The sequence below is a fragment of the Helianthus annuus genome, chromosome 14, assembly GCF_002127325.2.
Source record: "Helianthus annuus cultivar XRQ/B chromosome 14, HanXRQr2.0-SUNRISE, whole genome shotgun sequence".
In the NCBI taxonomy this organism is placed as follows: Eukaryota; Viridiplantae; Streptophyta; class Magnoliopsida; order Asterales; family Asteraceae; genus Helianthus; species Helianthus annuus.
The window spans coordinates 168,214,609-168,242,383 of NC_035446.2; the positions used below are offsets into that span (position 1 = coordinate 168,214,609).

The 27,775-nt window shown below is 38.6% G+C and overlaps 3 protein-coding genes and 1 long non-coding RNA gene across 4 annotated transcripts; all 4 read right to left on the reverse strand.

Moving 5' to 3' along the window:
• Window positions 1-3,773: 3,773 nt before the first annotated feature.
• On the reverse strand, window positions 3,774-5,995 carry LOC110866069 (putative receptor-like protein kinase At3g47110). The gene is made up of 2 exons (XM_022115420.1): window positions 4,726-5,995; window positions 3,774-3,832 (listed from the first exon to the last, which is right to left on the reverse strand). Exons 1-2 carry the CDS (start codon window positions 5,993-5,995, stop codon window positions 3,774-3,776), a joined length of 1,329 nt encoding a protein of 442 aa, XP_021971112.1.
• Window positions 5,996-7,160: 1,165 nt separating this feature from the next.
• On the reverse strand, window positions 7,161-13,283 carry LOC110889307. Its single transcript, XR_002563527.2, has 3 exons — window positions 12,925-13,283; window positions 8,698-8,723; window positions 7,161-8,591 (listed from the first exon to the last, which is right to left on the reverse strand). It is a non-coding gene; the product is annotated as an uncharacterized LOC110889307 (long non-coding RNA).
• Window positions 13,284-18,590: 5,307 nt separating this feature from the next.
• On the reverse strand, window positions 18,591-22,303 carry LOC110887611 (probable LRR receptor-like serine/threonine-protein kinase At3g47570). Its single transcript, XM_022135188.2, has 2 exons — window positions 19,211-22,303; window positions 18,591-19,114 (listed from the first exon to the last, which is right to left on the reverse strand). Exons 1-2 carry the CDS (start codon window positions 20,301-20,303, stop codon window positions 18,786-18,788), a joined length of 1,422 nt encoding a protein of 473 aa, XP_021990880.2. The 5' UTR covers window positions 20,304-22,303; the 3' UTR covers window positions 18,591-18,785.
• Window positions 22,304-22,878: 575 nt separating this feature from the next.
• On the reverse strand, window positions 22,879-24,042 carry LOC110889308 (putative receptor-like protein kinase At3g47110). Its single transcript, XM_022136812.2, has one exon. The coding sequence runs from the start codon at window positions 24,040-24,042 to the stop codon at window positions 22,879-22,881; it is 1,164 nt and encodes a 387-aa protein (XP_021992504.1).
• Window positions 24,043-27,775: the final 3,733 nt, after the last annotated feature.

Sequence of the window (27,775 nt, forward strand, 5' to 3'; positions counted from 1 at the left end):
CCCAAGAAAGTATCCATCAATTGCTCTTGCCCCAAACTTTCCATTAGGATCGATTATAGTGCAAGGAGCTCCAAACGGTTCGAGATAAGACAAATCTGGTTTCCGTTTTTGAAGAAGCTCAAAGCAGGTCTTGTTGTGCCTTTTTACTGTAAGGACTCTGTTCAATGTGTAACATGCAGAGGCCACAGCTTCAGTCCAGAATGGAATGGGTAGCTGCGACTCTACCAACATTGTCCTAGCAGTCTCGATCAATGTGCGGTTCTTACGTTCAGCGACACCATTCTGTTGAGGAGTATAGGCTGCACTAAACTCATGAAGAATACCCTTTAAAGTGCAGAACTCCGCCATGGAATGATTCTTAAATTCAGTACCATTGTCGCTACGTATCCGCCTAACCTTCAACTTATACAAATTCTCAATCTGAATGATCAAGTTTTTGATAATACCAAAGGTTTCACTCTTGTGTGCCATGAACGCAACCCAAGAAAATCGTGAATAATCATCAGTAACCACGAGACAGTATTGATCACCCCGAATACTCTTGTGTTTGACAGGACCGAACAAATCCATGTGCAAACGTTCAAGAGGAACTGCCACTGTGTTGATCTTCTTTGTAGGGTGCTTCTTCTTTGTTTGCTTTCCTTTCTGGCACGAAACACAGACGTCTTGAAGATGGAAATTTTTGAGGGGAACACCATTCACCAATTCATTTGAAACCAAATGATTCATTTTTCGTAAGTGAATGTGACCCATTCGTCTGTGCCAAGAGATAGTGTCCTTTTCTGTGGCTTTGGAAACGAAACAAGTTGCTTGTGCAGACGTAGTAATAGCCTGGCTCATGTCAAGGACGTACAAATCATTTATCCTTGGAGCCGACAAGAGAATCCATTCTTTTGGAATTTTGAAGCCGGGTTTCAGCACGTAACATCCATTAGCATCAAAGTGTACTGAAAATTTCTTGTCACAAATTTGAGAAACACTAAGAAGATTGTGATCAAGTTGTTGCACAAAATTGATCTTGTCAAAGCTGACAATCCCGTTAGATATCATTCCTTCACCCGTTATATATCCACCTTTATCTCCAGCAAAAGCAACATAACCTCCTCTAATAGATTTAACGTCGTAGAGAAGCTTCATGTCGCCTGTCATGTGCCTGGATGCCCCACTATCAACAATCCAATGACTACTGATAGTTCCTCCTGAAGCACCCTGACTTGATGAACCGTCGACATTAGCCATAAAGGCTGAATGGAGAGAAGACGAAGTATAAGCAGCTTGATCCACCAGAATAGATCTTCTTTGAGTTTCTGCTGCAGCTTCCTCCAAGAGTTCATCAATATCTGCATTGACTGCTGCATTCGATGTCTCACCCACATAATCATCACCAGAATTGGATGATTCTTCATCAGCACTCCTGCTATAACCAGAAGAGTCTTCATCTTCAGACGATTCACCACCACTGGCAGAAGATTCTCTACCACTGGTGTGAACCAACTCTTTCACAATTTGAGCAAAACATGCTGTTTCATCAGGAGCATCAGCACCCAACTGGATTGACCAGTCACAACCTTCATCCACCTGAACTGCAAGTGCTCGGTTGGTTTGGTTATTTGCAGGCACCAATGAACGCTCAGTGTTTCTGTTCTGATTCTGCTGGTTGCCTCGGTTTCTGAAGGGATTTTGATTCCCGTGCTGTGCTGGCTTTGTACATTCCCTTTTAAAGTGGCCCCGTTCACCACAGTTGAAGCACTTAACAGCCTGCTTATCGAACCCATACTTGGTGTCTCGCTTACTTTCCAAGCTGGTTCTGCCAGTACTTTCCATCCAATCCTTTGCTCTTCTCACAGCACTCGCAAAGGCCCACTTGATATCCATCAAGTCCATCTCTTCCTTATCAATCTGCCTGTAATCTTCTTGTGTCAGATTAATGTTTCCAATCTGACCCTCTATCAACCCACAGTACGCGCTCACTACAGTGTTAAGTAGCTCCATGTGTTCCTTAGCTACTTCTACGCTGACTTTAGAGAAGCTTGAAGTGTCAAGCTGTACTGTATTTTGCTTTGATTGTTGACCTGCAGCAGATGATGTTCCTCCATAACACGCATATTGTGGTTGTTGAGCAGGAGGAGGAGGAGGTGGTTGTATTGGATTTCCATACAGATCTGTGGTTGGAGGCGGCTTTACAGGAACTTGCACTGGATTGCCATACATATCCGTGCTTGTGACAAACGCCGTTTGAAGTGGAGCATGTGAACCGGCTTTTGCAGATGAAGAAGTGGAGGTGCCATAATACATCTCTGGATTCTGTGGCACTGCAACTCTCTTTGCCTTCAACGTTTCTTCCTGATCCTTGTTCTCCAGAAGCTGCACGAAATCGTTGATATTTGTAGTTTTCAACGTTCCGTTGTACTTCAAGATTTCCAGGAAGTTATTCCATTGAGGAGGCAATGCATCGGCAAACTTCTTTACCACCTCTGTTGGAGTCGTTGTGACTTCAAAGTTGGTCAGCTCAGTAAGTAGGTGATAGAAACGGCTTGTCATATCTCCCAAGGACTCCTTATCCATACATGTGAAGCCATCGAATTCTTTCTTCAGTAGATCTCGTCGTAATTGACGTGTAGCTTCATTACCTACTCCTCTTGTCTTCAATGCATCCCACAGCTTCTTCGTAGTCTTGAAACTGACGAACTGATGATAAATATCATTGCTCAGTGCTTGAGTGAGAATAGCGTATGCTTTCTTTTCTAAGTCATACGTCTTCTTTTGATCATCAGGAAGATCGGCAAATGTAGCTGTCGAAGAAGCAGCAACCTCGATAGATTGATCGAATTCCGTAGTGAACTGCAACCACAACTCTGTATTTTGACCAAGAATGTATGTATGGAAACGATCAACCCATCCCGGATATTCATTAAGATGCATCAACTTTGGAGGTCTGTTCAAACTTCCGGTTTCACTTTCGCTTAGTAGAAGACTTTGAATACTCGGAGTTTGATTTGAAACAAACGCCCATTGACCAGCTGGAGTGGCATTTGTTTGTGAGGATGTAGATACCGGAGATTCGGCCCATGATGGAGATTGACTGGTATTCATGTATTTTCCACTGTCTGGAGCCGGACTTCCCCACCAACTCGGATTCATCTTTGACAAGAAAAATAAATTCTATGTCCAAGTCACGAAAGATGATGAGCACCCGAAAGATCACACACAGTCGAAGGATCCTAGTTCGAAAGATCTTACAAGAAAACAGAAACTTGTTAGTAATAAACAGACCACACTTCGAAAGATCAAATCTTGTTCGAAGGATCAACAGTGCTCGAAAGATCACTGTTGAATCTCGAACAATGATTTCGAAAGATTCAAGAACTCGAAGGATTCCCCTTTGAAAGATCCTTATCTTTCGAGTTAAATATCCTTATCTTTCGTATAGCTCACTTTCGAAAGATCACACTTGTTCGAATGATCAACAGTGTTCGAAGGATCACTGTTGACTTTCGAGCACTGGCTTCGAAAGATTCAAAATCTCGAAAGATTCACACTTGAAAGATCCTTATCTTTCGAGATAAATCCCTATCTTTCGGACACTTATCTTTCGAAAAGATTCCTTAATCGAAGGATATGTTTCAGACTTCGAAGGATGGGTCGAAGGATGATGATCTTTCGACCCTTCCTTGATCGAAAGATGATCTTTCGAAGTCGAAGGATATCTTTCGAGAGGTTCTGACACACAGACACAAAGTGATGGGTTGGTGAAAAGGTGACAGGTTGGTAAGTCAACTTTCGGCAAAAGGAGGTAAGGTCTGACACAGATTTCTACCAACTTTGAAATGACCTGAAAGTTTACCAAATATGGACAATCTTATCCACACAGTCCGGTGACCGGAATAGTTACCGGAGTATGCCGGAAATCACCAAAACACTCAAAAACAAGTTTTTTTAAGTTACCCAACCCCACTTTAAACACTCCCGGTTAGTTTAGACACGTTTTTACTCAAAGAAAATGCAAGAAACTAAGTAAAAACAGGTGCAAAACCAAGTGTTTCAACACACCAAAAACTTGTAAAAACCCGGTTTTAAACAAGGTAAAGAGCGAGGCTCTGATACCACTTGTAGGTCCCTTTTTCACGGAGGATAACGAACCTAAACCTTGTTATACAAACCTACTAGCGAGTGCGGAATCCAAGCTAGCAAGCAAACCGAGTTAGTAGCAAGTAGAGAAACAAACACACAAGTTCACCGATTAACACAACTTGTATTAATGCAATGAGGGTTCGGTTACAAGCTCAATGTTTACAGAAATGTTCTATAAACTCTCTAAGTGTGTGTGTGAGTTTTGGACAGAATGCTCTCCACAGAATGTCTGTCTTTCTAAGTGTGCATCTCCACTTTCACACTACACTGCATGGGTATATATATACCCAGCCCATCATGTCTGGTCGAAGGATCCGATAGATGGTCCAAAGGATCATCTATCGAGGACAAGGTAATCGAAGGATCAGCATTGACCTCGAAAGATCACCTTTCGAGGTCTATCATTCGAAGCCTATCTTTCGAGCACCTCGAAGGATCAACAATATCCTTCGAGGCTATCCTTCGATGCAGACAAACATATCAAACATATGTTAACTGTTGGCCAAGTCAATCCGGAGGATGGTTGACTTGGTCAACTTACAGACTACCAAGGACATCGTTCATATACAGACCGAATACAGACAAAGTACAGACACAAGTGCACCAACAACAAGTTTCCCATAGATCTTGGAATAACCCCAGAGAAATGGTTGTCAAGAAGATACAGTTCTTGCAAGTTTTGAAGCTTGCCAATGCTTTCAGGAATCAAGCCTGTGAAGTTGTTCTCATTTAAAGAAAATGTGGTTAGGCCTAACAAATTGCCTATAGATGAAGGAATGCTACCTGAAAGATAGTTTGAATTCATCCCTAGGTACCAAAGTTTGGATGACAAATTCCCAAGTGAATTTGGCAGCACCCCTCCTAATTGGTTGAAGCTAATATCCATCATTTCCAAATTGCTGCAGTTGGACAACGAGGGAAAGAAATTCATGTCATCAAGATCCTTGCTTCCGAAATTGTTGTCGCCAAGAGATAGTGACGTAAGATGTTGTAATCTTCCAAAATCAACAGCTATTTCGCCCTTTAAATAATTTTCAGGAAGTTCAAGTATTTCCAACTGTGAGCAATTTGATATTGACGGTGGAAGGAAACCATTGAAGTGATTACCCCCTAATCCTATCCACGTGAGATGGGGCTGACTCAAACATAAGTTGGAGGGTAGACTACCTTGAAGTTGAGTGTCTGGAAAACTTAGAATTTCTAACATGGAAAGGTTAAACATAAACGAAGGGAAGGCACCAACGAGGCCATTCTCTCCCAGACCTATTTTTCTCAAGTTTTTTAATTGACTAAAGGAATCAGGAATGCTCCCTTCTAGATGACAATCATGTAAACTGAGATTCTCAAGAGATGTGAGATTGCCTATAGATTGTGGAATCCAACCGGTGAGGTGATTTCTGTCTAAGGCTAACACAGTTATCATCGACTTAGAATTAAAAGCATTTGGAATTTTACCAGATAGCTTATTCAATTGTAAATTGATAAATGATAGCTTTGAGCAGTTAAAAATGTTGGCCGGGATTTTCCCGCTGAATGAATTTTTGGAAAGGGACAATACCTGTAATCGGTATAAACGACTAATCTCAGGAGGGATACTTCCATGAAGTTGGTTGCTGGAAAAGTTAATGTAACGGAGGAAGCTCATGTTACCAAGATAAGGAGATAAAGAGCCTACTAAACCCAAGTCTTGTAGATCCAACATTGTGACTCTTTGGTGGCGGTGACCACATGTCACTCCACTCCACCGGCAAAAAGGAAGGGAATCATTCCATGATGTCAATGCACCTTTAGGATCAAGTGTAATCTCTGATTTGATTTCCAGTAATGCGAGATGATCACTAGAAACTGAGACAGCTTCAATCATATGTATGACAAGAGCAACAACTATGACTGCTGCTAATTTTGAGACTATGGCGAGCGTGGGATCTTTGATAATCACAACGTCAAGACTTAAACCTAAGACCTCGTTTGAAGAATTCTCACCTCTTACGTTAGGGTAAGAACATGGAAACTATATATAAATCACACAGGGAGAACGTATTAATTACTGTAGCAAACAAAACATTAAGAAAAATATATGCATTTTTGGAAGAAATTATACAAAGTGAAGAAATTATGGGCAAATATAAAAACCGATCTTAACACAAATCTTTTTATGTTAGATCTTTATGTCAATCGTTCAACCCGGATACTTGACAATCCACTGATAACAAGCCTCCTAATCAATGATGAAAAGATGAACCGCTCTTATAAAACTTCCCAAATTGATAAACCGCTCTGATACCAATTGTTGGAAATCAGGCCTTCTTCAATATAATCAACAAAAGATTTAACAAGAAAGAACACTTTCCGGATAGAGTTTCGACTCAATCTAACACTAGACACTCGAGATCTAAGAGACGTGATGTAATCGGAGTGTCTTGAATGATGTTGTTCTCTGATGAACTTGAAGGTTTCATGCGAAGTTATGGGCATGTCCTATTCGTCCCAGCATGACCATATTCCTCTCGTACGAATTGCAACTTGAGTCCATTTCGTGCAAATTGCCATGCATCCAGTTCGTACGAATCGGTCTTTGTCTTACTCGTGCGACATGCAACTGTTATATTCCAGTCGTGCGAGTTGACTCACTTCATTTGATTGAAACTTTTCATGCATGAACATTATTAGAATCATAGTTATCAAATGCGCTAGGCGCACTCAAGGCGCATAAGCCTCGCCTGGGGCCTAGGCGCAAGGCGCAAAAAAAGCGAGGGCCCGAGAAAAAAAAAGCGCACATAAATGAAAAAAATAATAAAATGTATTATGTATTGAAAAAGATATAAATATATCTTATAGGTGTATAAAATTAGTATTACTCTCTAAACATATCTATATAACAAATATAATTAGATTTTAAAATCATCCAACTAGTTTCAAAAAAAAAAAAACCTTTTAAGATAATTTTTGTAAAAGAAATTCTAACAAAGTTGAATACTTGCTAAGTTGCTATAATAACTTAAAATATTTTGAAAGAAATATGAATTTTGGTAGCTGTTGACACAGTCTCCTTTCTGCACAGTGCACAGTGCCTATCTTTTTCTGCAAAACACTGTTAAAGTAAGTTTTTAAGCAAAAATTCTGCTCTCCTCTTCAAAAGTCAAAACACAGTCTCCTTTCTTGCAAGTCATGCTGTCTCTCATGCTTTCATCTTTTTCTTCCTCTCCTCTTCAAATTTCTGTCGTTGATCCATCCAAAACCACAAATCTGTCCATAAGGAAAGTGGCACTAACTTGTAGAAGTTCGCCGGTAATTGGGCAGGAATCTGGCCGAATAGTCGCCGGAAAGTCGATTTTTGGCCGGAAGCTTACCAGAACAGCGACTTTAACGGCACAAGGCGGTATGGTTGCGCCTCGCCTGAAAATTGCACCTAGGCGCACCAGGCGAGCGCTTTTGATAACTTAGAAATATAATATACCTATGATGTCATCATTGAATAATAATGACATCACATTTGATCATGTTCGGTTTATTAAAATTGAAGGTGCATAAACTCTAAACATACAACCCCTATTTATACTAAACAACCTTGATGCCCAAGAAACATACCTAGACTAAAATTAGGAAACCTAAATAATAATAAAATAAAACTACCATAAATAATTAATCTTCCACTAAAAAATAAACTATTCCACTTAGCATCCTCCAACTTTTGAGTTATGACAAGATTAGTCCCAACAATGATTTGTAAAAGAGTAAATTACTGTTTTGGCCCCTGTGGTCTAGTTAGTTTAACCATTTCAGCCCAAAAAAGGAATCTTTTAACATATCAGACGGTAAAAAAAAAAGACGGTCTGAGGTTGCATTTTATTATGGTTTTGGCCCCCGACACTAACTTTGTTACTTTTTTGCAGTTAAGTGTAAGGGTAATTAGGTTATTACATACCTTAGGGGTTGTTTTTGATAATTACAAATTCTTTTAATATTTAAGAAATTATTAATGCAATTACTTAAGTTTTATTTATTATTATTTCGTTATTTTCACAATTATTATTTAATAAAATACGTTTTAAATATACAAAAAAAAATATGTATTTTCATCAACCGTTTGTTTTTATAAAAGTCGCTTTAAAAAATAATTTGTTTTTTTATCCTTCCCTTCAACAACATCATCACTAAAGTTTTCTAACATTAAAAATCCACTTGACGTGGGTATCTATACGAACCTAATTCTAAAAAATTAAAGATACCACATCTTCCTCATCAATAACTGCCTCATCAACAGTTAAAGGAATAGGTATGAAACAAATAAAAGGGTGAATAACTTTAGCATGCCACTAAATGAATATAAGTATGTAACAATATATATATAATCAAGAAAGATATAACCATGTGACCTGATGACTTTCAGATGATGGATTGTATGAACATCCAGGTGGCTCAACTTCCACAACAGGAATAGCAATAGCTTTGTTTGAAACCTATCAAAATCATCGAATTCGCAGTGACATAACTAAAAATAAAGCCACATCCACAAACCGGTACACAATATATATCCCAATGCAATATCTAAACATGAATTTTTACCTTTCTTTTCTTTACAGCATGATCACCTGAAAAACATAACACCCATTAATAAATAATTAAACATCATTTCTAACACCAAAACAAAAATTGAAATAAAATAAACTCAGCATATCCACTATCGCTTCAAGAACCAGGTCTGTGAAAACAAAAAATATCCCAATAAAATACATAACATTGTTGATTGAACAAAGAATATAATGTACTCATAACTCATACTAATAAGTAGGGTAAAGTTCTTGTACAAATAATCTTAACATACTAAACATACAAATTGAAGGAAAACTCAAAAAGACAAGGTGGCATTTTTGTAATTATCAATAACTATCAAAGTTATTCTACAAATATACCTAAAAAAACCTAACCACTCCCCCCACCCCCAAAAAAAACCTAAACCCCCACCCCCCCCCACCCCCCAGAAACCTAAAAAAAAAACCTAACCCCCCCTCCCCACCCCCAAAAACCTAAAAAAAACCTAACCCCCCCCCCCCCACCCAAGCTAAAATGCTAAAAACTAAACCCCCCAAAAAACCTAAAAAAATCTAAAAAAATAAAAAAAAAACACACAAATTATTTTATTTTATTTTTTTAACATTTTTTATTAAAAAATCGCTACTTTTAGTAGCAGCCCAAAAAAAAAAATATTATTTTTTTTTTTTTGCTAACGAAATGTAGCGATTTTTTAATAAAAAATGTTAAAAAATATTTTTGTTTTTTTAGGTATTTTTGGTTGTAACTTTGATAGTTGGTGGTAATTACAAAAATGCCACCTTGTCTTTTTGGGTTTTCCTTCAATTTGTATGTTTAGTATGTTAAGATCATAGTTGTTAAAAGCCATCGCCTCTTACGCCTAGGCCCATTTTTCACTCGAGGCGAGGCAGTTGCGCCTTAAGTCGAGGAAATTGCGCTTTAATTCTCCAGGTGATGGTTCAGGTGCACATTCCGGCGAGATTCCTAGATTCCGGAGAGTTTCCGGCCAAATTTTCTAAATTTCGGCAAGTTTCTAGCCAGATCCGTACTTTTATCCACGGAAAACTACTTTTTCTACACTAATACACTAATATTTTAGAACTTTTGGTACTAAATAAATGATATAAAGTGTTATATAATAGATTTTGTTTATTTTATTTAAAGAATAATAGTATTCTTTTTCTAATACATAATATACTTTTAATTTTTTTTCATTATGCGCGTTATTTTTCTCAGGCCCTTGCTTTTTTGGCACTTTGCGCCTAGGCCCCAGGCGAGTCCTATGCGCCTTGAGTGCGCCTAGCGCCTTTAATAACTATGGTTAAGATTATTTGTATTTGATCTTTTTCCCTAATAAGTAATACCAATAAAACCAGTCACTAACAGCTTAACAATTCCGTGCGTTTGGTTCATGGAATATTTTGGAATTAGAATTGGAATTTTTATAGGAATTCGAATTTGAAGGAATTGGATTTGGATTTAAACATTCCAACAAGAATTGGAATCTCAATTACATTTTTGATGTGTTTGGTTGTAAAATGAATTGGAATCTATCACCCTAGTCCCTACCACCCCCGGTACGGGTTGAAACGTTACGAGACGAAAGTGTTCGGGTCTATGCAGGTAATATCGGTTATATCGGTCCCTTAGTAAAATATCAGTGTCAAATATCAGTACCGATATTATCGGCGATCTTGACCGATATAACCAATATACCACCGATATTTGACTGATATATCACCGATATTTGACCGATATAACCGATATATCACCGATATTTGACCAATATAACCGATATATCACTGAATTATTGGTGTTAAATTGCTATATATATAAATTCTGCATTATATTAAAATTACCGATATCCCACCGATATCTCACCGAGATAACCTATATTTCAAATATCGGTCCTTGACTGATATCCGATATTTTACCGCATTAACTGCATAGGTTCGGGTCGAAACTGTACGGGCCGAAACAGTATGGTTCGGGTCGAAATAGTTTGGTTTGAAACGGTGCGGGTCGAAAACGATTCAAGTCGCACTGTTCGGGTCGAAAAGGTTCGGGTTGAAACCGTACGATTCGAAAACCGTTTGGGTCGGAACGATTCGGGTCGAAGCGGTGCGGGTTTAAACCGTGCATGTCGAAAATGGTTGGGGTCGAAACGGTACAGGTCGAAAACGGTTAAGATCAAAACGGTGTGGGTCGGAAGGGTGCAAGTGGAAAACTATTTGCGTCGAAAACCGTTTGTGTCGAAGCGGTACATATCGAAAACGGTTCAGATAGAAACGGTACGGGTCAACCGGTCGAAGATTCCAATGAATTAACTTGAATTCGTCCACATGTAGGAAGGATTTTGAATTCCCTTAATTAAAGAAATTTGAGGGAATTTATGCCCAATTCCAATTCCTTTGTGAGCCAAACACATGAAAACTGGAATTGAGATTCCAATTCCAACAAATTCTATGAACCAAACATCTTAAGGGTATGTTTGGTATGGGGTAGTGGAATAGACAGTGGAATGGAATGGACGAGGTAATGTAATGTGGATGAGGTAATGGATTATGGAATTGATCATTACCATTCCATGTCTTGTTTGGTTACCATGTGAAAATGGAATGAATCATTACTTTTTGTTGTTCCGTTGGCAAGAAAAGACGAAGGAATAAAATCAGATGGCGGTGGTCAGTGATGGGCAATGATGGTGGGTGGTGATAGATGGCAGTTGTACCGGTGGCGGTGGTGATGGCGGTGGTGGGTGACGATGAGGTGGGTGGCAGCGGTGGCGATGGTGGTGGGGCAGTGGTCGGAGGTGGTTGCGGTGCTGACGATGGGTGGTGGCGGCGACGGTGGACAACGATGGCGAAGGTGGGTGGCGGCGGTGATCGGAGGTGGCAGCGGAGATGGTGGGTGGCGGTGGCGGACGTGGGTGGTGGCTGTGATCGAAAGTGGCAGCGACGACGGTGGCGGAGGTGGGTGGCGGCAGTGATCGGAGGTGGTAGTGGTGGTGGTGGGGACGGAAGTGGGTGGCGGTAGCGGTGGTGGCGAGAGGGGCGGTGGTGGCGCGATGGTTGCAGTGGCAGTGTTGGCAGTGGTGGTGTCGTCGGTGGGTGGCGGCAGTAGGCGGCGACGGTGGTGGTAGCGACACGGTGGCGACGACATTGGTAGCGGTGACGGCGATTGTTGGCGGCGGAGGTGGGTGACGGCAGACGGCGGTGGTGGATGGCGGTGATGGGTGGTGGCAACAGTGGTGGGTTGTGGTGTTGTTAATAAAGGGCGAAGAGAGAATGGAATGGAAAAAAAAAACAGGGGGGACGGATGGAATGATTTTGAGGGAATGGAATGCATTTTGGAATGGACGATTCCATTCCATCGACCAACCAAACACTCTTTTCTTCATTCCCTTGTAATGGTCTATTCCATTCCACCTCTCATTCATGCATACCAAACGCTACCTAAGGGTTGGAATTCAGATTCCAATTCCATAGAATTCCATTGAATTCTGGCGAACCAAACGCAGCCTTACATTCTATCAATACAAATCATGTCTTTTCCGCTTTACTAAAATGCAAAAGTATTCCTAAATTTATGTCATCCTTTTATCTAACTAGCATTGACCTAAAACGCCAACTCTCAAGACTCTGTTAGAATAATTTTCATGTGCAGACCAGACTGCAAATTTATATTCAATGTTTGGCAAATGTAGGCCAGACAGCGAGCTATGTTGCAGTTTGAAGAAAAATGTTAAAAACCGATTTCCAAAAGGGTAAATGGCATTTTTCGAGGCGTTGTCTTTTAACTAGTGAAATTACAGCGGATGTCCTCTATGTTATTGTTTTCTCATCAGGCAGGGTCCTGATGACTTGACCAAGTTAGTTTTTAACATTAAATCCACCCATGTGCCACTCACGTGAGGGCAGGTCCTTTAACATTTACAGGACCAGTTTATGTAAATAGCTTAAAAATTTGGATTAAACTTTATAATCTCTCTCTCAATCTACGGCCAATCTGAAAATCTAACCCACTGCCAGCCACCACCGGACTAGTTTTGGCCGGATTTTGTTACTGAAAGATATAGAGAAACAGTTGAAGCCTAAAAAGTATTGATCAATTATCAGAATTCATCACTGATTCCAAACATATATTGATCTCTACTATAGAAAACCCTAACACCTGAGTCTTTAGAATCAAACATCATCCATAACTGATCTACACCTTATTTTAGAATAAATTAAGACAGAGCTCTAACTTATGCCTTACCAGCAACACCTTCATTTGCATCATCGCATCAACTTCATCAGCAAACGGATGAACTTCTTTAGCAATCGTCGGAACAGCAATGTAACAATCGGTCATCTTAGGGCTCACTTCATCTTCAACGTCTTCAAATCCACCTTCATCAGAATCGGAATCAAAATCCAGACGCCGGTTGGAGAACAGAGACCACATTAAGTACATAGTACGGTCGCGAATTGAAGAAGAAGATGAGGGGGGAAATAGGATTTTGATGATACGACACCGTTCGGTGCTGATAGATTGGTGAAAGCAAGGATCTGGTGCGGTGGAATTGTGGGATTTTGAGGATACGACATCGTTTGGTGCTGATGGTAGATGTCATGAGAGTGAGATATCCAAAATTTTAAGGTATTTACATTAGAGCATTCACATCCAATCCATCAAATTACACATACATTTTACTAAAAAAACAACTCCTATATCAATATACTTTCACTAAAAACAAATACTTTTTCTCTCTTCTTTTCAATTAAATAATATTATCAATTACATTTTTCTCTCTCATTCACTCACAACCACTTTCAATATATATTAAAAAAATTATAGTGGGTGAACAGTGTCCCCTCAAATATACAAATAAAACAGTAACATTTTCTCTCTCCTCCATTCACAACCAATTTTTATACCCTTTATAATATAAAAACTCCCCTCACATATTTTGATGGATAGAATGTGAATGCTCTAAATGGGTAAAGTTATTCTACAAAAGCTTCTAATTGTAAGAAGTGTAAAAAGGATTTATAGAGTGACAAGTGTCCAATAAGCTAAAACTAAACCGACTACATCACCACCAAAAACCTAAACACCCACCCCCACCCCACCCCACCACCACCCAACCCCCCCCCCCCCCGCAAAAAAAAACAAAAAAAAAAAAAAAAAAAAACTATACCTCACCAAAAAAACCCCCCAAAAAACCTAACCCCCCACCCCCCAAAAACCTAAACCTCCCCACCCCCCCCCAAAAACCTAAAAAAAAACTAAACACCCACCCCACCCCCACCCAAAAACCTAAACCCCCACCCTCACCCCCTCGGCAAAAAAAAAAAAAAAAAAAAAAAAAAAAAAAAATTTGGGGTGGGTGATGTGGGGGGGGGGGGTTAGGTTTTTGGTGTGGTGTATGTTTAAGGTTTTTTTTTTTTTTTTTTTTGTAGTGAGGTTTTTTTGTGTAGTGGGTTTTTTTAGGTTATTGGACACTTGTTACTCTATAAATCCTTCTTACACTTCTTACAATTAGGATCCTTTGTATTTGATCCTAATCCTACATAAATAGACCCTATATATTAAAAGACTATATTATGCCGTGGCACATTGGTGGATTTGACGTTAAAAACTAACTGGATTAAACCATAAGGGTACTGTCTAATTGCGATGAGAACAACATAAAGGACATCCAATGTAATTTCGTTAAAATTTGGTTGAGAGTTGAAGGACGAAAAATGCAATTTACTCTTTCCAAAAGTGTAAGCTTGATTTTTTTTTTTTTTTTTTTTTTGTGTTTCCACTTATAACAATTCTATTTCTATAAGTTTAGGTTTATAATACAGAAACACATTTCCTGTTATTTATTCAAAATTTCTTATTTTGTGTGCATCGTTTATTCATTTTGCTGTCAAACAAAAATCACAACTCTGAAATACAAAACGAAAATCAAATATATAAAATAAAACATAAAATTTAAGTTTCAGATGAGAACTTAGACTTATTAGTTATATATATAGATATAAACATAATTATATTTCAATAGTTATTTGTATTATACATTATTATTATTGTTTCAGTATATTTGTATGTATGTAACGATGTAGGCCAGCGGTTGTGACGGTTGGTTAAATGGTTCAAACTTGACGGTTACTCCCGCCAAAACCAAACCACCTAGTAACTGTTTGTCTATCAAATGTATATATACTTGTTGCCGGGAACATCCCTTAGTACCAAGACATTCATAACATTCGTTGTTGTCTGTCCATTTTCTATTCAAGTTTATCCATTCCCACTGTTATAATCTTGTCTTCCAATTCTGTTAGTAATCCACTGTTTCGTGTTAAACCACCAAAACCCCAACATAATGACGATGAAGATCAACGGCTGTCGCTAACAAGTGGTATCAGAGCCGGTTATATTAGTGATGATGATTTAAAGCCGTCGTCAACCGTGATGCCATGTATGCACTGCACTGAAGAAAAACGTGAACGAAAATGGATGCAGCGATGTTGCTATTACTGCAGCAGACCAGGCCACAAAATTTCTGCATGCCAATAGAAGGAAAAGGATGAAGAAAGTCAGTTATTATGTTTAGCGGTCAATACTGCAACGCAAAAACGTATAGATGAAGAGATCAATCAACAAAACAATCAGAGACAGGAATATATGGTGATCGGAATTGACGGTGGATACTGGTCGGATATATGGTATGTTAGTAAAACTTTCAAACATCACTTTTCTGGCAATATAGACATGTTTAAACGTATGAAAAATATGTCATGTGTTGAAACGGAGACGGGGGAAAACAATTTTTTCTTTATTAGAGGAATCGGTGTGGTTGATGTTATAACAGGATCCGAAAAGATTCGAGTACAAAGTGTGTTCTACACACCAGACATTGATAGAAATGTCTTGAGTCTCGATCAATTAATGATTCAGGGATTCACAGTGAAGTTCATGGGTGATGTATATAAATTATTCCCAACATTTAGTGTTCCTGTATACAATAAAAGGAATGGTCATACCGGTTTGACGAAAGAAGAAGAGATCGGAGAATTAGAAAAGCAATATGTGGTTAGTAAGAATTCCGATCATGAGAAATTCAAAACAGAATTTCTAAATGAATACTTCGAAAATTTAAATATCTCAACCAATGAACCAGACTGGAACATTCTGATTTTACAAGCAATGTCCTTTAAGAACTTTCAAGACTGCAAGGCTTTACTTAACATGCTTGAAGATGAAGACTATGTCATCAAGTATAAATATTATCTTGAAACTGCATTCGATAACATGATAGAATGGTTTATTAAAGAAAAACTGGAAATTCACTCAAGACCGTTGCCTGCATATGCAACAAACAATCGGAAAGTGGGATTATTAGACCTGTATATGGCGGTGAAGAGAGAAGGGGGTCACCGGCGAATCACTGAGAATGGTATGTGGGTGATGATAGCAAAGGATACAGGATTCGAGTATGAAGATGGTGAATACATGCGTCTGATATACGCTATGTATCTGGACGTACTTGTACACTACTACAAGTTCAAGGTAACACAGGAAAAGGCAATCGGAAAAGAGGAAGAAAAGACGGTGGATCCCAAACAGAGCATGAGCGAAGGAGATAAGGAAATTATAACTGATGCAGGTCAAACGGAGACTGCTGAATGTTCAAGTAGTACCGGAGCAGTGGAGAAGGAAGTGAAACATTATGCCTTATTTACAAATCAAGCAGGTACAGTCTGTGGGTTACAAGAACAGTCGGAAACAATTCAAAGCTGAAGATCATTATGCATTCTATGGTGGTGGTGATTGGCATGGACTCAAGAAACTGAAACAAAGGAAAAAGTTCGATTTCTCAAGGGCGAAGAAGGCTATAACTGAAGCTAACTACATCGTCATCAAGAACTCCCGTAAACATAATTATGTTTAGGGGAGAGTATTAGTTATATATATAGATATAAACATAATTATATTTCAATAGTTATTTGTATTATACATTATTATTATTGTTTCAGTATATTTTTGTATGTATGTAACGATGTAGGCCAGCGGTTGTGACGGTTGGTTAAACGGTTCAAACTTGACGGTTACTCCCGCCAAAACCAAACCACCTAGTAACCGTTTGTCTATCAAATGTATATATACTTGTTGCCGGGAACATCCCTTGGTACCAAGACATTCATAACATTCGTTGTTGTCTGTCCATTTTCTATTCAAGTTTATCCATTCCCACTGTTATAATCATGTCTTCCAATTCTGTTAGTAATCCACTGTTTCGTGTTAAACCACCAAAACCCCAACATAATGACGATGAAGATCAACGGCTTCCGCTAACAAGACTTGGTTGGTGTTTGGTTTGCAGTCAGGAATCACTATGAGTATGATGATTGATGAATACTTGAAGCCTTTGTCTGTGAAGAAGTTAATCTCGAATTAGAAGATAAAGACAATTATTTTAGGGATAATTCTTAGTTTAAATTGGATAAGTTTATCTAGTTGTTTAGTTTATTTTATTGAATATAGTTTGAGTCGGGTTAGAACTAGAACAAGTTTAGTATAAATAGAAGGGTTAAGGTTAAGGTTATTGTATTGGTGTGCTCTCATTGATAATTAATAAAAAGAGTTGAACAGTTCGTTCAATATCGTGTTTGCGTGTTCGTTCAAGGGCCTGATTTCCAACAGTTTGGTACTTTGGTAGAAACAATCATTCCCGAAATTGATACTCTGTTTGTTATATTTGGGTATGAAAATGAAGTAAAGCTGGTTTATGAACTGTAACCAACGCTTCTAGCCATAGATAGTCTTTTTAAAGAATTAGTATTAAATTCTTAGCAAATGTGTCCTTAAATAACTTTAAGAGACACAGAGGAAGACCAGACAAACAACGATGAGCCAACTTACTATGCCTGATTGAGCCCATCTTTGCTTTTCCTTTTAACAGTTCATTTTGATGTCCTGCTAGTTTCACAACTGTTTCGTTTAATTGCCATAAATTCCATTTAATGTTCACCTCATGCAATGAATAATTTAAACTAAGAACTAACTCAATGGTAACACCATTTTTATTTTATAGTTCTTTCGATACGGTTTGTCTAGACCTGACAATCTGGACCCACATATATACTTTTGGGCTGATTTAGACACTTAATATAAATACGTGGGCTGTTTGGGGTTAAGTTGTATTCTCAATGGGTCAGGACCATTATATTTAAATTATAGAAAAGTGAATGGGTCATGATGGGGCTGAACCCAAAAATAAACAAATAGCTACAGCCATAAGCACAACCGACTTGATTCTTCCACTCCTTGGCTCTGTCACAACTCTATTATTCAGACCCCTATGAATCCAGGTTTCACTTTTCTTTTCTTACATCCAATCCCAAAAATTTAAAGATTTATGGGTTTTGAAATGTTTAGATTTTTCTACTATTATCAACTAGTTCTATACCCCTATGGTGGATGGGTATATTAATTTTACAAGGATATAAACTTTTTTTTCTTTGCGTTCTAAAAATGATCAGTTTGACCCGTATACTAAAAACGATAAGTATGACCCATTTATCAAAATAATTTATTTGGACCAGTTTAATAAACACAGTAACCATAACCTGCATGCTTTGAGTTGCAACTCATTACATATATCGCTTAGCAAACATATATAAAACAGGGGAATCAATGAGAAAGTTGTATACCAATTTCTTGTGATACGGAACATGAGTGAGCAAATTTAGGGTCAACCCGAAAATACCCATTAACCAAACTGAGAACTTCCTGAAACCGAACCGGTATTGTCTAAAAAAAGTAGGTGTTCGGTTCTTATTCAATGAGTGCAATAGATGCAGGTGTCTGGTGTCAATGTAGGATTTTGATGAAATTTGCAAAGAAAAATATAGATTTAAACTGTAAGACAAAGTGCTTTCACATCATTTTGCACAAAAAACATCATATCTTGTTTATTGATTCATATGGAAGAAAGCAAGTACATGTATAGATAAGAAATCAATGTTCACACACACACACACACACACGAACATCAGTTATTCAATTTAAAACAATATTATTAAACCAAAAACTAGCTAGCTTTTCAGGTCGCACCACTTGCATCGTGGGTGTTTGGCAAATTAAGATCTACTTGCAAACGTTGTCCGGAAGAGCTCATGAATAACAGTCCCAATATCCATTCGATCTTGTGGAGACTCGTAAGAGCATTGCACACCGACTTTTACCAGTGAAATTAAACAATTTTCATTGACATCCTCACTTAGAAGCACTGGATCCACAATCTGAAGCACACAACCATCAGCCAAGGCCCTCCTAGCATAGGAATGCAGGCCTAGCCCTCCTTCAAACATTGGATCAACAGGTTTTTTCCCTGTCAACATCTCTAACAATAGGATCCCATAGCTATACATGTCCCCACTGGTTGACACTTCATTTCCAAGCCCGTATTCTGCAACTTATTTAATTAGAGTATATTGTATTGTATAACAAAAAAAAAAAAAAAAAAAAAAAAAAACAGTCTAATGGACTAGTAATCATAAATTACCTGGAGGTGCATACCCAAGGGTTCCTCTGATGATACTTGAGCTACTCGCATTTGCATAAGAACCTTCTTCAAGGGAAAGTATTTTCGCCAGACCAAAATCTCCAACATGAGCAACCATATCCGCATCCAATAATATGTTGCTCGGCTTCAAATCACAATGAACGATAACATTTCCACAATGACAATGGAGATAATCAAGAGCACAAGCCACATCTTTGATGATACTGATTCTTTGAACAAGATCTAAGGTACGATCTACAGAATGCAACCAGCTCTCCAGATTCCCGTTAGGCATGAAATCGTACACCAAAGCTTTGAAATCATTGCCTTGGAAATCGATACTTGAGCAAGCTGTTATGACCTTCACCAGGTTGCGGTGACGAATGTTTCTCAAGGCCTCACACTCAACCATAAAGCTCTTAAAACCTCCTCGGCGTAGAAGGTTTAGTACTTTGATTGCCACAGTGAAGCCATTTTCATCAGAAACTCCTTTGTAAACCGAAGAAAAACTACCTGTACCAATCAGATTTTCTGTAGAGAACCCTTCAGTTGCTTTAAAAAGTCTTCCATATGATATCTTCTCAAAAGATTCAGCCAATCTTGCGTCTGATGGTTTATCTCTCTTCTTTTTTATACAACAGTAAAACAAGACAAATGACAACAGACCTAAACCTGCAATGGTGGAACATAGTGAAACTGCTACAATAACACGTACAGAAAGCTTTCGAGTTTGTCTTTTGGTGTTGCTAGTTGTGCTTGTGCATTTGGGTAGGTGAAGGTCAGCTATTCCCCCGCAGAGTCTGGTGTTCCCAATGACGGATATTGCACTTGTGTTGGTGAAAACACCTTTAACAGGTACCTCACCCTCAAAGTTATTGTACGAAAGATTTAGATGCTTCATGGGAATTTGTTGCAGATATGTTGCAATGTGCCCAGAAAAGTTATTGTGTGACAAGTCAACCGATTCGAGGCCTTTCAGTGAACTAAATGATTCTGGCATTGATCCATAGAAAATATTGGCAGAAAGGTTTAGGCTTTGAAGACTGATGCAACTGCTTAAACTACTTGGAAGTTCACCTGTTAAACGATTCATAGAAAAATCAAGTATTTCTATGACTTTCAGATTGCTAATCTCTTGTGGAATCACTCCGGACAAATTGTTTTGACTCAGATCTAGCCCTATGGAAAGTGAAGTCAGTTGAAAGAGCTCTTTAGGTACACTCCCGCTTAGGTTATTTCGATAAATGTCCAAAAGTATAACCTGTTTCCAACTCCCAATAGTCGAGGGTATACTGCCTTCCAAACTATTTTCAGCTAATACTACTTTAGTTAAAAGTGACAAGTTTCCTATAGATCTTGGAATAACCCCAAAGAAATAGTTGGCGGCAAGATCCAGTATTTGCAAGTTTTGAAGCTTGCCAATGCTTTCAGGAATTAAGCCTGTGAAGTTGTTTTCACTTAAAGAAAATGTGGTTAGGCCTAACAAATTGCCTATAGATGAAGGGATGCTACCTGCGAGGTGGTTACTGTCTAACGCTAGGTAAGACAGTTTGGATGAGAAATTTGTTAGTTAGAATATATAAACTTTATTATCTAGTTTTATGTATTTATTAAGTTACAATTATCATGTATTAAGTATGGGTCAAATATGTGTGGATCATAAACCAAAGCGGGTAATTCAAACTGTCTTATGGCAGTTTACCGCCATAACTAACCGCCACACATAATATGTATATATACGGTATCACCGGCAATCCATTCCGGAATCAAGACATTTTCCCTCCAATTCAGAAAGTGTCCATCTTGTACTCTTTATCGTTCATTCTTTCTTATTCTACACACTTGTTAATCATGCCTGCAAGTTACGTATTCAATTCCGCTGCAAATCCAAATACATATGCAAATGATACTGATGTCTCGGGCCTCCAACAAAGTGGTATCAGAGCCACTTCCAGAATCCCTGTGGAAATAAGAACATCCTCTTCTACGCTACCGTGCCAACACTGCGAAGATGAACAACTTGAAGGGGTGAAACACAAACGAAAGGTGAAGTTATGTTTTTATTGTCATCGGCCTGGACATTTGATTTACTCGTGTAAATCAAAGGAAAATGATGAAGCAACCCAATTGGTTAATCAAGCGATTAACGCCGGAATCCAAACACAAAGGATGGATGCAGGAGATCGGGGCGAAATGATTGTTACTGGCACGGATGCTGGCCAGTGGAATGACATATGGTATGTTAGTTACTCGTTCTCTCATCACTACGCCGGAAATATAAATGTTTTTAAAAGGATTAAACATTTAATTGGGGTTGACACAAAGACCGGTGAAAATGATTTCTTGTTCATACGGGGTATAGGAAATGTGGATATCAAATCCAATAACGAAACTGTAAGAATACAAAGTGTTCTGTATACTCCCGAATTGAATAGAAATGTTTTAAGTATGAATCAACTCACCCTACAAGGTTTTACCGTCAAGAAAAGTGGTGATACTTGTAGAATTTTCCCAATGTTTTGTCCACCCGTGTTAAATACTTTTAGTGATGTTACGGGAATGACCAAAGAAGAAGAAATGGGGGTAAAAGAGAGACAGAAAGTATTAAATCTGAACGATATGAATGAGAAGTACAAACAAGATTACTTGAATTCATATTTCGAAGATTTGAATGTATCGAAAGAACAAGAGTTTGATTGGAGTCGGATGATCATAAGGGCACTAGAATTCAAAGAATTCTCCGACTGTCAAGCCTTGTTAGACATGATTGACGACAGAGATTTCGTGTTTAAATATAAGCACGATTTGGAAGTAAAGTTTGAAACGATGGTGGGTTGGTTCCTTAAAGAAAAAATGGAAATTACTACACGAATGATACCCCCACAGTTGGATGACGGAAGAAAGATAAATTTACTCGATTTATATGTTATGGTAGAAAAGGATGGAGGCTATCAAAGTGTCACTCTAGACAATTTGTGGCCGGCCATAGCAAAGGATCTTGGTTTCGAATACCAAGATGGAGATTTCATCAGAATCATCTATGCAATGTACTTAGATGTTCTTGTATTTTATTACAAGTTCAAATCGGTACAAAAGAAGGCACAAGATAAAGAAATGTTGGAACAAGAAGGAACTCCCATGGCTGTAAACGAAAGAACAAGAAGAAGCAAAAGTGCAGAAGCCGAATCATCACGAAAAAATGAAGAAACAGAGCATTATGCTTTGCTTACAAGAAACAGTCCAGACGGATCGTGGATTCTTCACAAGAAACGACGACGATTCAATTTCAGTGAAGCTCGAAAAGCGATCGATGAAGCCGACAAAAGCGTTATGATGCAGCGATAATCAAGTTTACGGGAGGGTGTTAGTTAGAATATATAAACTTTATTATCTAGTTTTATGTATTTATTAAGTTACAATTATCATGTATTAAGTATGGGTCAAATATGTGTGGATCATAAACCAAAGCGGGTAATTCAAACTGTCTTATGGCAGTTTACCGCCATAATTAACCGCCACACATAATATGTATATATACGGTATCACCGGCAATCCATTCCAGAATCAAGACATTTTCCCTCCAATTCAGAAAGTGTCCATCTTGTACTCTTTATCGTTCATTCTTTCTTATTCTACACACTTGTTAATCATGCCTGCAAGTTACGTATTCAATTCCGCTGCAAATCCAAATACATATGCAAATGATACTGATGTCTCGGGCCTCCAACAAAATTCCCCAGTGAATTTGGTAGCACCCCTCCTAATTGGTTACTGAAAAGGTCCAGAATTTCCAAATTGCTACAGTTGGATAAAGAAGAAAAGAAATTCATGTCATCGCGATCCTTGCTTCCAAACTTGTTGGCAGCAAGAGATAGTTTATTAAGATGTTGTAGTCTTCCAAAATCAACAGCTATTTCGCCCTTCAAATAATTATTAGGCAAAGTAAGGACTTCCAACTGTGAACAATTTGATATTGACAGTGGAAGGAATCCATTGAAGTGATTAGACCCAAATCCTATCCACGTGAGATGGGGCTGACTCAAACATAAGTTGGAGGGTAGAGTGCCTTGAAGCTGATTTTCTGAGAAACTTAGAATTTCTAACATGGAAAGGTTAAACATAAACGAAGGGAAGGCACCAACGAGGCCATTCACTCCCAGATCTATTATTCGCAAGTTCTTTAGTTGATTAAAGGAATCAGGAATGCTCCCTTCTAGCTGATTTTCAGTTAGACCGAGTATCTCAAGAAATGTGAGATTGCCTACCGATGGTGGAATCCCACCGGTGAGGTGATTTGTGTCTAAGGCTAACTCAATTATCCTCGACTTAGAACTAAAAGCATTTGGAATTTTGCCAGATAGCTTATTAAATTGTAAGTCAAGATATGTAAGTTTTGGGAAGCTTGATATGTTGGCTGGGATTTCACCAGTGAATGAATTGTTGAAAAGGGATACTGACCGTAGCCGGTATAAACGACCTATCTCGGGTGGGATACTTCCATGAAGTTGGTTGCTGCCAAGGTTAATGTAGCCGAGAAAGCTCATGTTACCAATATAAGGAGATAAAGAGCCTACTAAACCCAAGCCTCGCAGCTTCAACATTGTGACCCGTTGGTGGCGCCGACCGCATGTCACTCCTCTCCACTGGCAAAAAGGAAGGGAATCATTCCAAGATGTCAAAGCACCTTGAGGGTCATGTGTAATCTTTGACTTGATTTCCAGTAATGCAAGATGGTCTGACTCAGCACTAGAACCATAGACGGCTTCAATCATATGTATGACAAGGGCAACAACTATGACTGCTGCTAATTTAGAGAGTAATGGGAAGAGCATTATTACTAGGTAATATTGCAGATCTAAGGAGGGGTTTTAGGAGATGCTAAACCAAGGCTCTGATTGAAAGAAAAGTCCTTGCTCAAGTTGCTACAGATACAAATACAATCTATTTATAGGTGAATGCTTAAGCCGGTGACCTGATTAATAAGGCGGTTAACCCGAAGACCCGTTTAAGGGTTTTTTGAAATCTTTATTTTTGGATTTTTTTTTATTTTGTCCTTTTAACTATTAACTTTAAAAGTGAAATTAATATTCTCTTTTGAACTCATCTATCAACTCTTAATTTCCAACATATTTATTTTATAAGTTAACCACGGATTCTCTAATCATTCCATTCACTTCTTTTAATATCAAGTTAAATATATAAACCCAAATATGAAATTGGGAATGAGAGATAAATAAATAAAAACAATCAATGGAACCCCACAATTAAAAAAAAATCCATTTGAGTCGAGTAGATGATTGTTTAAATTGTAAAAAAAGTTGCTAGTTATTAATTATATTCATAAAGGACTTTAAACAGGGACACGAAACATGACCTGAACACAACACGATTTTAAATGGGTTCGACACAACACGAATATTTTTTTGGGTTGGGTTAGGGGTGAAAAAACTCCACTTGTCAATCCAACAACCCGAAACCCATCAACTCGCTAACCTACCAACCCGACACAATTAACACCCCTTATTTTGCACCTTATCACATGCTGATATGTTGGATTTGATTGCGAGTAATGCAAGATGATCTGTAGAGACATTCGAACCTAGAAGATTTAAATTAAATATTTGTAGGTCCCTCGCGGAGGATGAGGTTAAACCTTAACCTTGTTATATTAACACACTAGCAAGTGCGGAATCCAAGCTAGAGTGCAACCGAGTTGAGACAAGCATAAACACAAAACACACAAGATTCACCGATTAACACCACTTGTATTAATGCGAATGAAGGTTCCGGTTACAAGCACAATGTTTACAAATCAGTTTTGTAAACTCTCTCTAAGTGTGTGTGTGTTCTTGACAGAATACTCTCTCTATCTCTCGAGTCTATCTTTCTGTCTGTGTGCCTCTATGAAATGAACACACTGCATGGGTATATATACCCAACACAGATTGCATGCTTCGAAGGATAAGATAGTCAGGTCGAAGGATCATCTATCGACCAGAATCACACCGAAGGATCCATACATACCTCGAAGGATGATGTATCCTTCGAGGTCCATCTGTATCCATCGAAGGTTGTCTTTCGAGGTGATCGAAGGATATAAACCATCCTTCGATCACATCCTTCGAAGCAAACAAACTTACATACTTATTGTTGACTGTTTGGCCAAGTCAAACCAGGAGGATGGTTGACTTGGTCAAACTTACAAGTTTAGCAACTGACATCGTTTAATATCGACACGATACAGAATACAGACAAAGTACATACACAAGTGCACCAACAAACTCCCCCTTGGCTGTAGCTTTGTCTCGATCTTGATCATCTTTGATCTTCGTGTCTTCAAGACTCTGATGTCCTTTCAAGTCTTCAATGTTGGAGGATCTTCAAAGTCTTCACGTCTTGAAAGCAGAAAGTGTATCAACAAACTACCCGTATCATGTGTTTTGGTCAAAAATCACACAAGGATAATGTAACCAAACTTTATGAAAACGGGGTATGATGCTTGGTTAACTATGAAAGTAAAGGATCACTTCTGTGATGAAGATGCAAAGACACAATGATTTATACGAGGAAAAAGCCCTTGATCAATGAATGATCTCCGGCATAAAAAACCTCGGGTGATGGCAACTACCGATCACCAACTTCAATATAACAAAAATATGATTACAACTTTGGATGATAATGAGCTGAGTACAAGGATCACTATTGCTTTTGGTGTCTAAGTGTGTGAGAGTTGCCTTGTATGTTCGTGTGTGTTCTTCCGAATGAGGAAGAGTGGTATTTATACATGTGTGGGTGACCTATTTTAGGTAAAATGACTAGATATCAGCTCATTACCCCTTTAGAAATAAAGATAATCTAGCCTAAATTGCTGCCCACGAATCAAGCCATGTTTCCATATCCTGTGCAACGTCTATATCTGATTTAGCTCTTGCCATATTTGTGAAGACGCGTCCCTGGATCATGGTCTTTAGAGTATATCCTGCTAGATGTTCCTGCAAAGCAATATTGTATTAAGCGGAAGTGGCCGTTAGTATGAGGATCACCATAATGTCCCATGATCCTGATCCTGAAGTTCTGCTGAGGATCACTGTCTGCCAAAGAAAGAAGGATCACTGGTTAGGATCATGTGTAAGGATCACCTACAGTAAAATCCAGCCCTAACAATTGCCCCCAAAATATAAGGAGTTAATTGTAAATAAACGAGTTATATTTTGTTTCGATCTTATCTCTAACGGGCGACTCCAAGAAACTAGCCGTTATGTTCGAACTAGCCGTTGTGATCATTACGTCAGAGATGTGACAATCCTGCAGATCATGATTATAAATAGGAGATAGGGTGAGGATCAGTTTGTATTTAAATTCAAGATACTTCCCTTTATATTCTGCACTCGAAGATTGATCAGGTATTCTACTCTTCTCTTTCTTCTTCTCTCTATTTTTCTTTGTTCTGTTTTCAGCTTCTACCCTGTTTCTGTTCCAAACATGCTGCTTCGGAATTCTCCGCACAAGGATTCCAAGAAGGATAGTCCCTTAAAAAGCCAGGGGATTATTAAGGATTCTCCTACGGAGAGGTGCTGCTTTACTGATGCCCACATAGATAAAATTCGTCATTGCTTTCCGGCGAATGTTGTTTTCAAGTCCTTTGATCCTAGTACTTTGAGCGACTCTGTTTCGAATACCTGGGTGGCTTTTCCTGCTACTCCCTTCACCATAGGGTATTCATATCCTTTTCCATCCTTCACCCAATCCTTCTTTTCTCTAACCGGCATCTCTTATATCCAAGCTATGCCGATGATCTGGAGGGTTCTGTATACCTTCGAGAGGATCATTGAGCAGGAAGGAATTGACCTGGGGATGGCGGAGCTAGCTGAGCTCTATGATCTTACTACGTTTGGATCACATCGGTATCTGCTGAAACGGAAAGCTGGAGAGGATCACCCTATCTTCAAAGTTACCAAGAATGATACAAACTGGAAACGTCGGTTTTTCTTTGTTAAGAGGGATTCTATCCCGGATGGGAAGGATCTGCCCAAGGAATGGGCCACTCATGGTAGGGTAGAGGATCCTCGAAGGATCACTATCAGTCCTGTCTCATATGATGAGGATCACTAATGCCTTTTTTCCTTTGTCTTTTATGCAGCTATTTCTGTTGCTCACCTAAAATTGACCCCTGCTGCAAGAGAAAGAGTGTTAGCTTTTAAAAAGCTTGATGCTGAAGTTAGAAGCTTCCAAATCACCATTCAAGATTCTCAAGAGATATCCTCTGCATCTGCCACAAAGTCAAGTAAGTATCCTTATAGAAAGTAAGTTTTATGTAAAAGTATTTAATTTTAACAAGGGAACTTATCTTGTTTTTTGAATTGTGTAGGTGCTGGAAAATCTGCCAGGTCTGTTAAATCAGCCTCCAAATTTGGGATCAGTGATCTTGCCAATGTCACGTCTTCAAAGAAGAAGGCTCCTGCTGCCAGTCCTTCAGTCTCAGCTCCCAAAGCGTCTATCCGGGGCAAGGGGAAGAAGAGGAAGACTACTGAAGATCTACAAGGATTTCCCCTCCTCCGTCAGCAA

What these genes read in the sequence shown, in the direction of transcription:
- LOC110866069 (XM_022115420.1), bottom strand. Translation starts at nt 5,995, where the DNA reads ATGATTGAAGCTGTCTCAGTTTCTAGTGATCATCTCGCATTACTGGAA. An exon ending in CTTGTTGTTGGTGCACTTGT is followed by an intron (nt 3,833 to 4,725) that starts GTCTGTACTTTG and finishes GTAAACTTTCAG; the next exon opens with GTCATTTCAAAGTTGGTAGA.
- LOC110887611 (XM_022135188.2), bottom strand. Translation starts at nt 20,303, where the DNA reads ATGAATCGTTTAACAGGTGAACTTCCAAGTAGTTTAAGCAGTTGCATC. An exon ending in CCTTGGGTATGCACCTCCAG is followed by an intron (nt 19,115 to 19,210) that starts GTAATTTATGAT and finishes AATAAGTTGCAG; the next exon opens with AATACGGGCTTGGAAATGAA.
- LOC110889308 (XM_022136812.2), bottom strand. Translation starts at nt 24,042, where the DNA reads ATGCTCTTCCCATTACTCTCTAAATTAGCAGCAGTCATAGTTGTTGCC.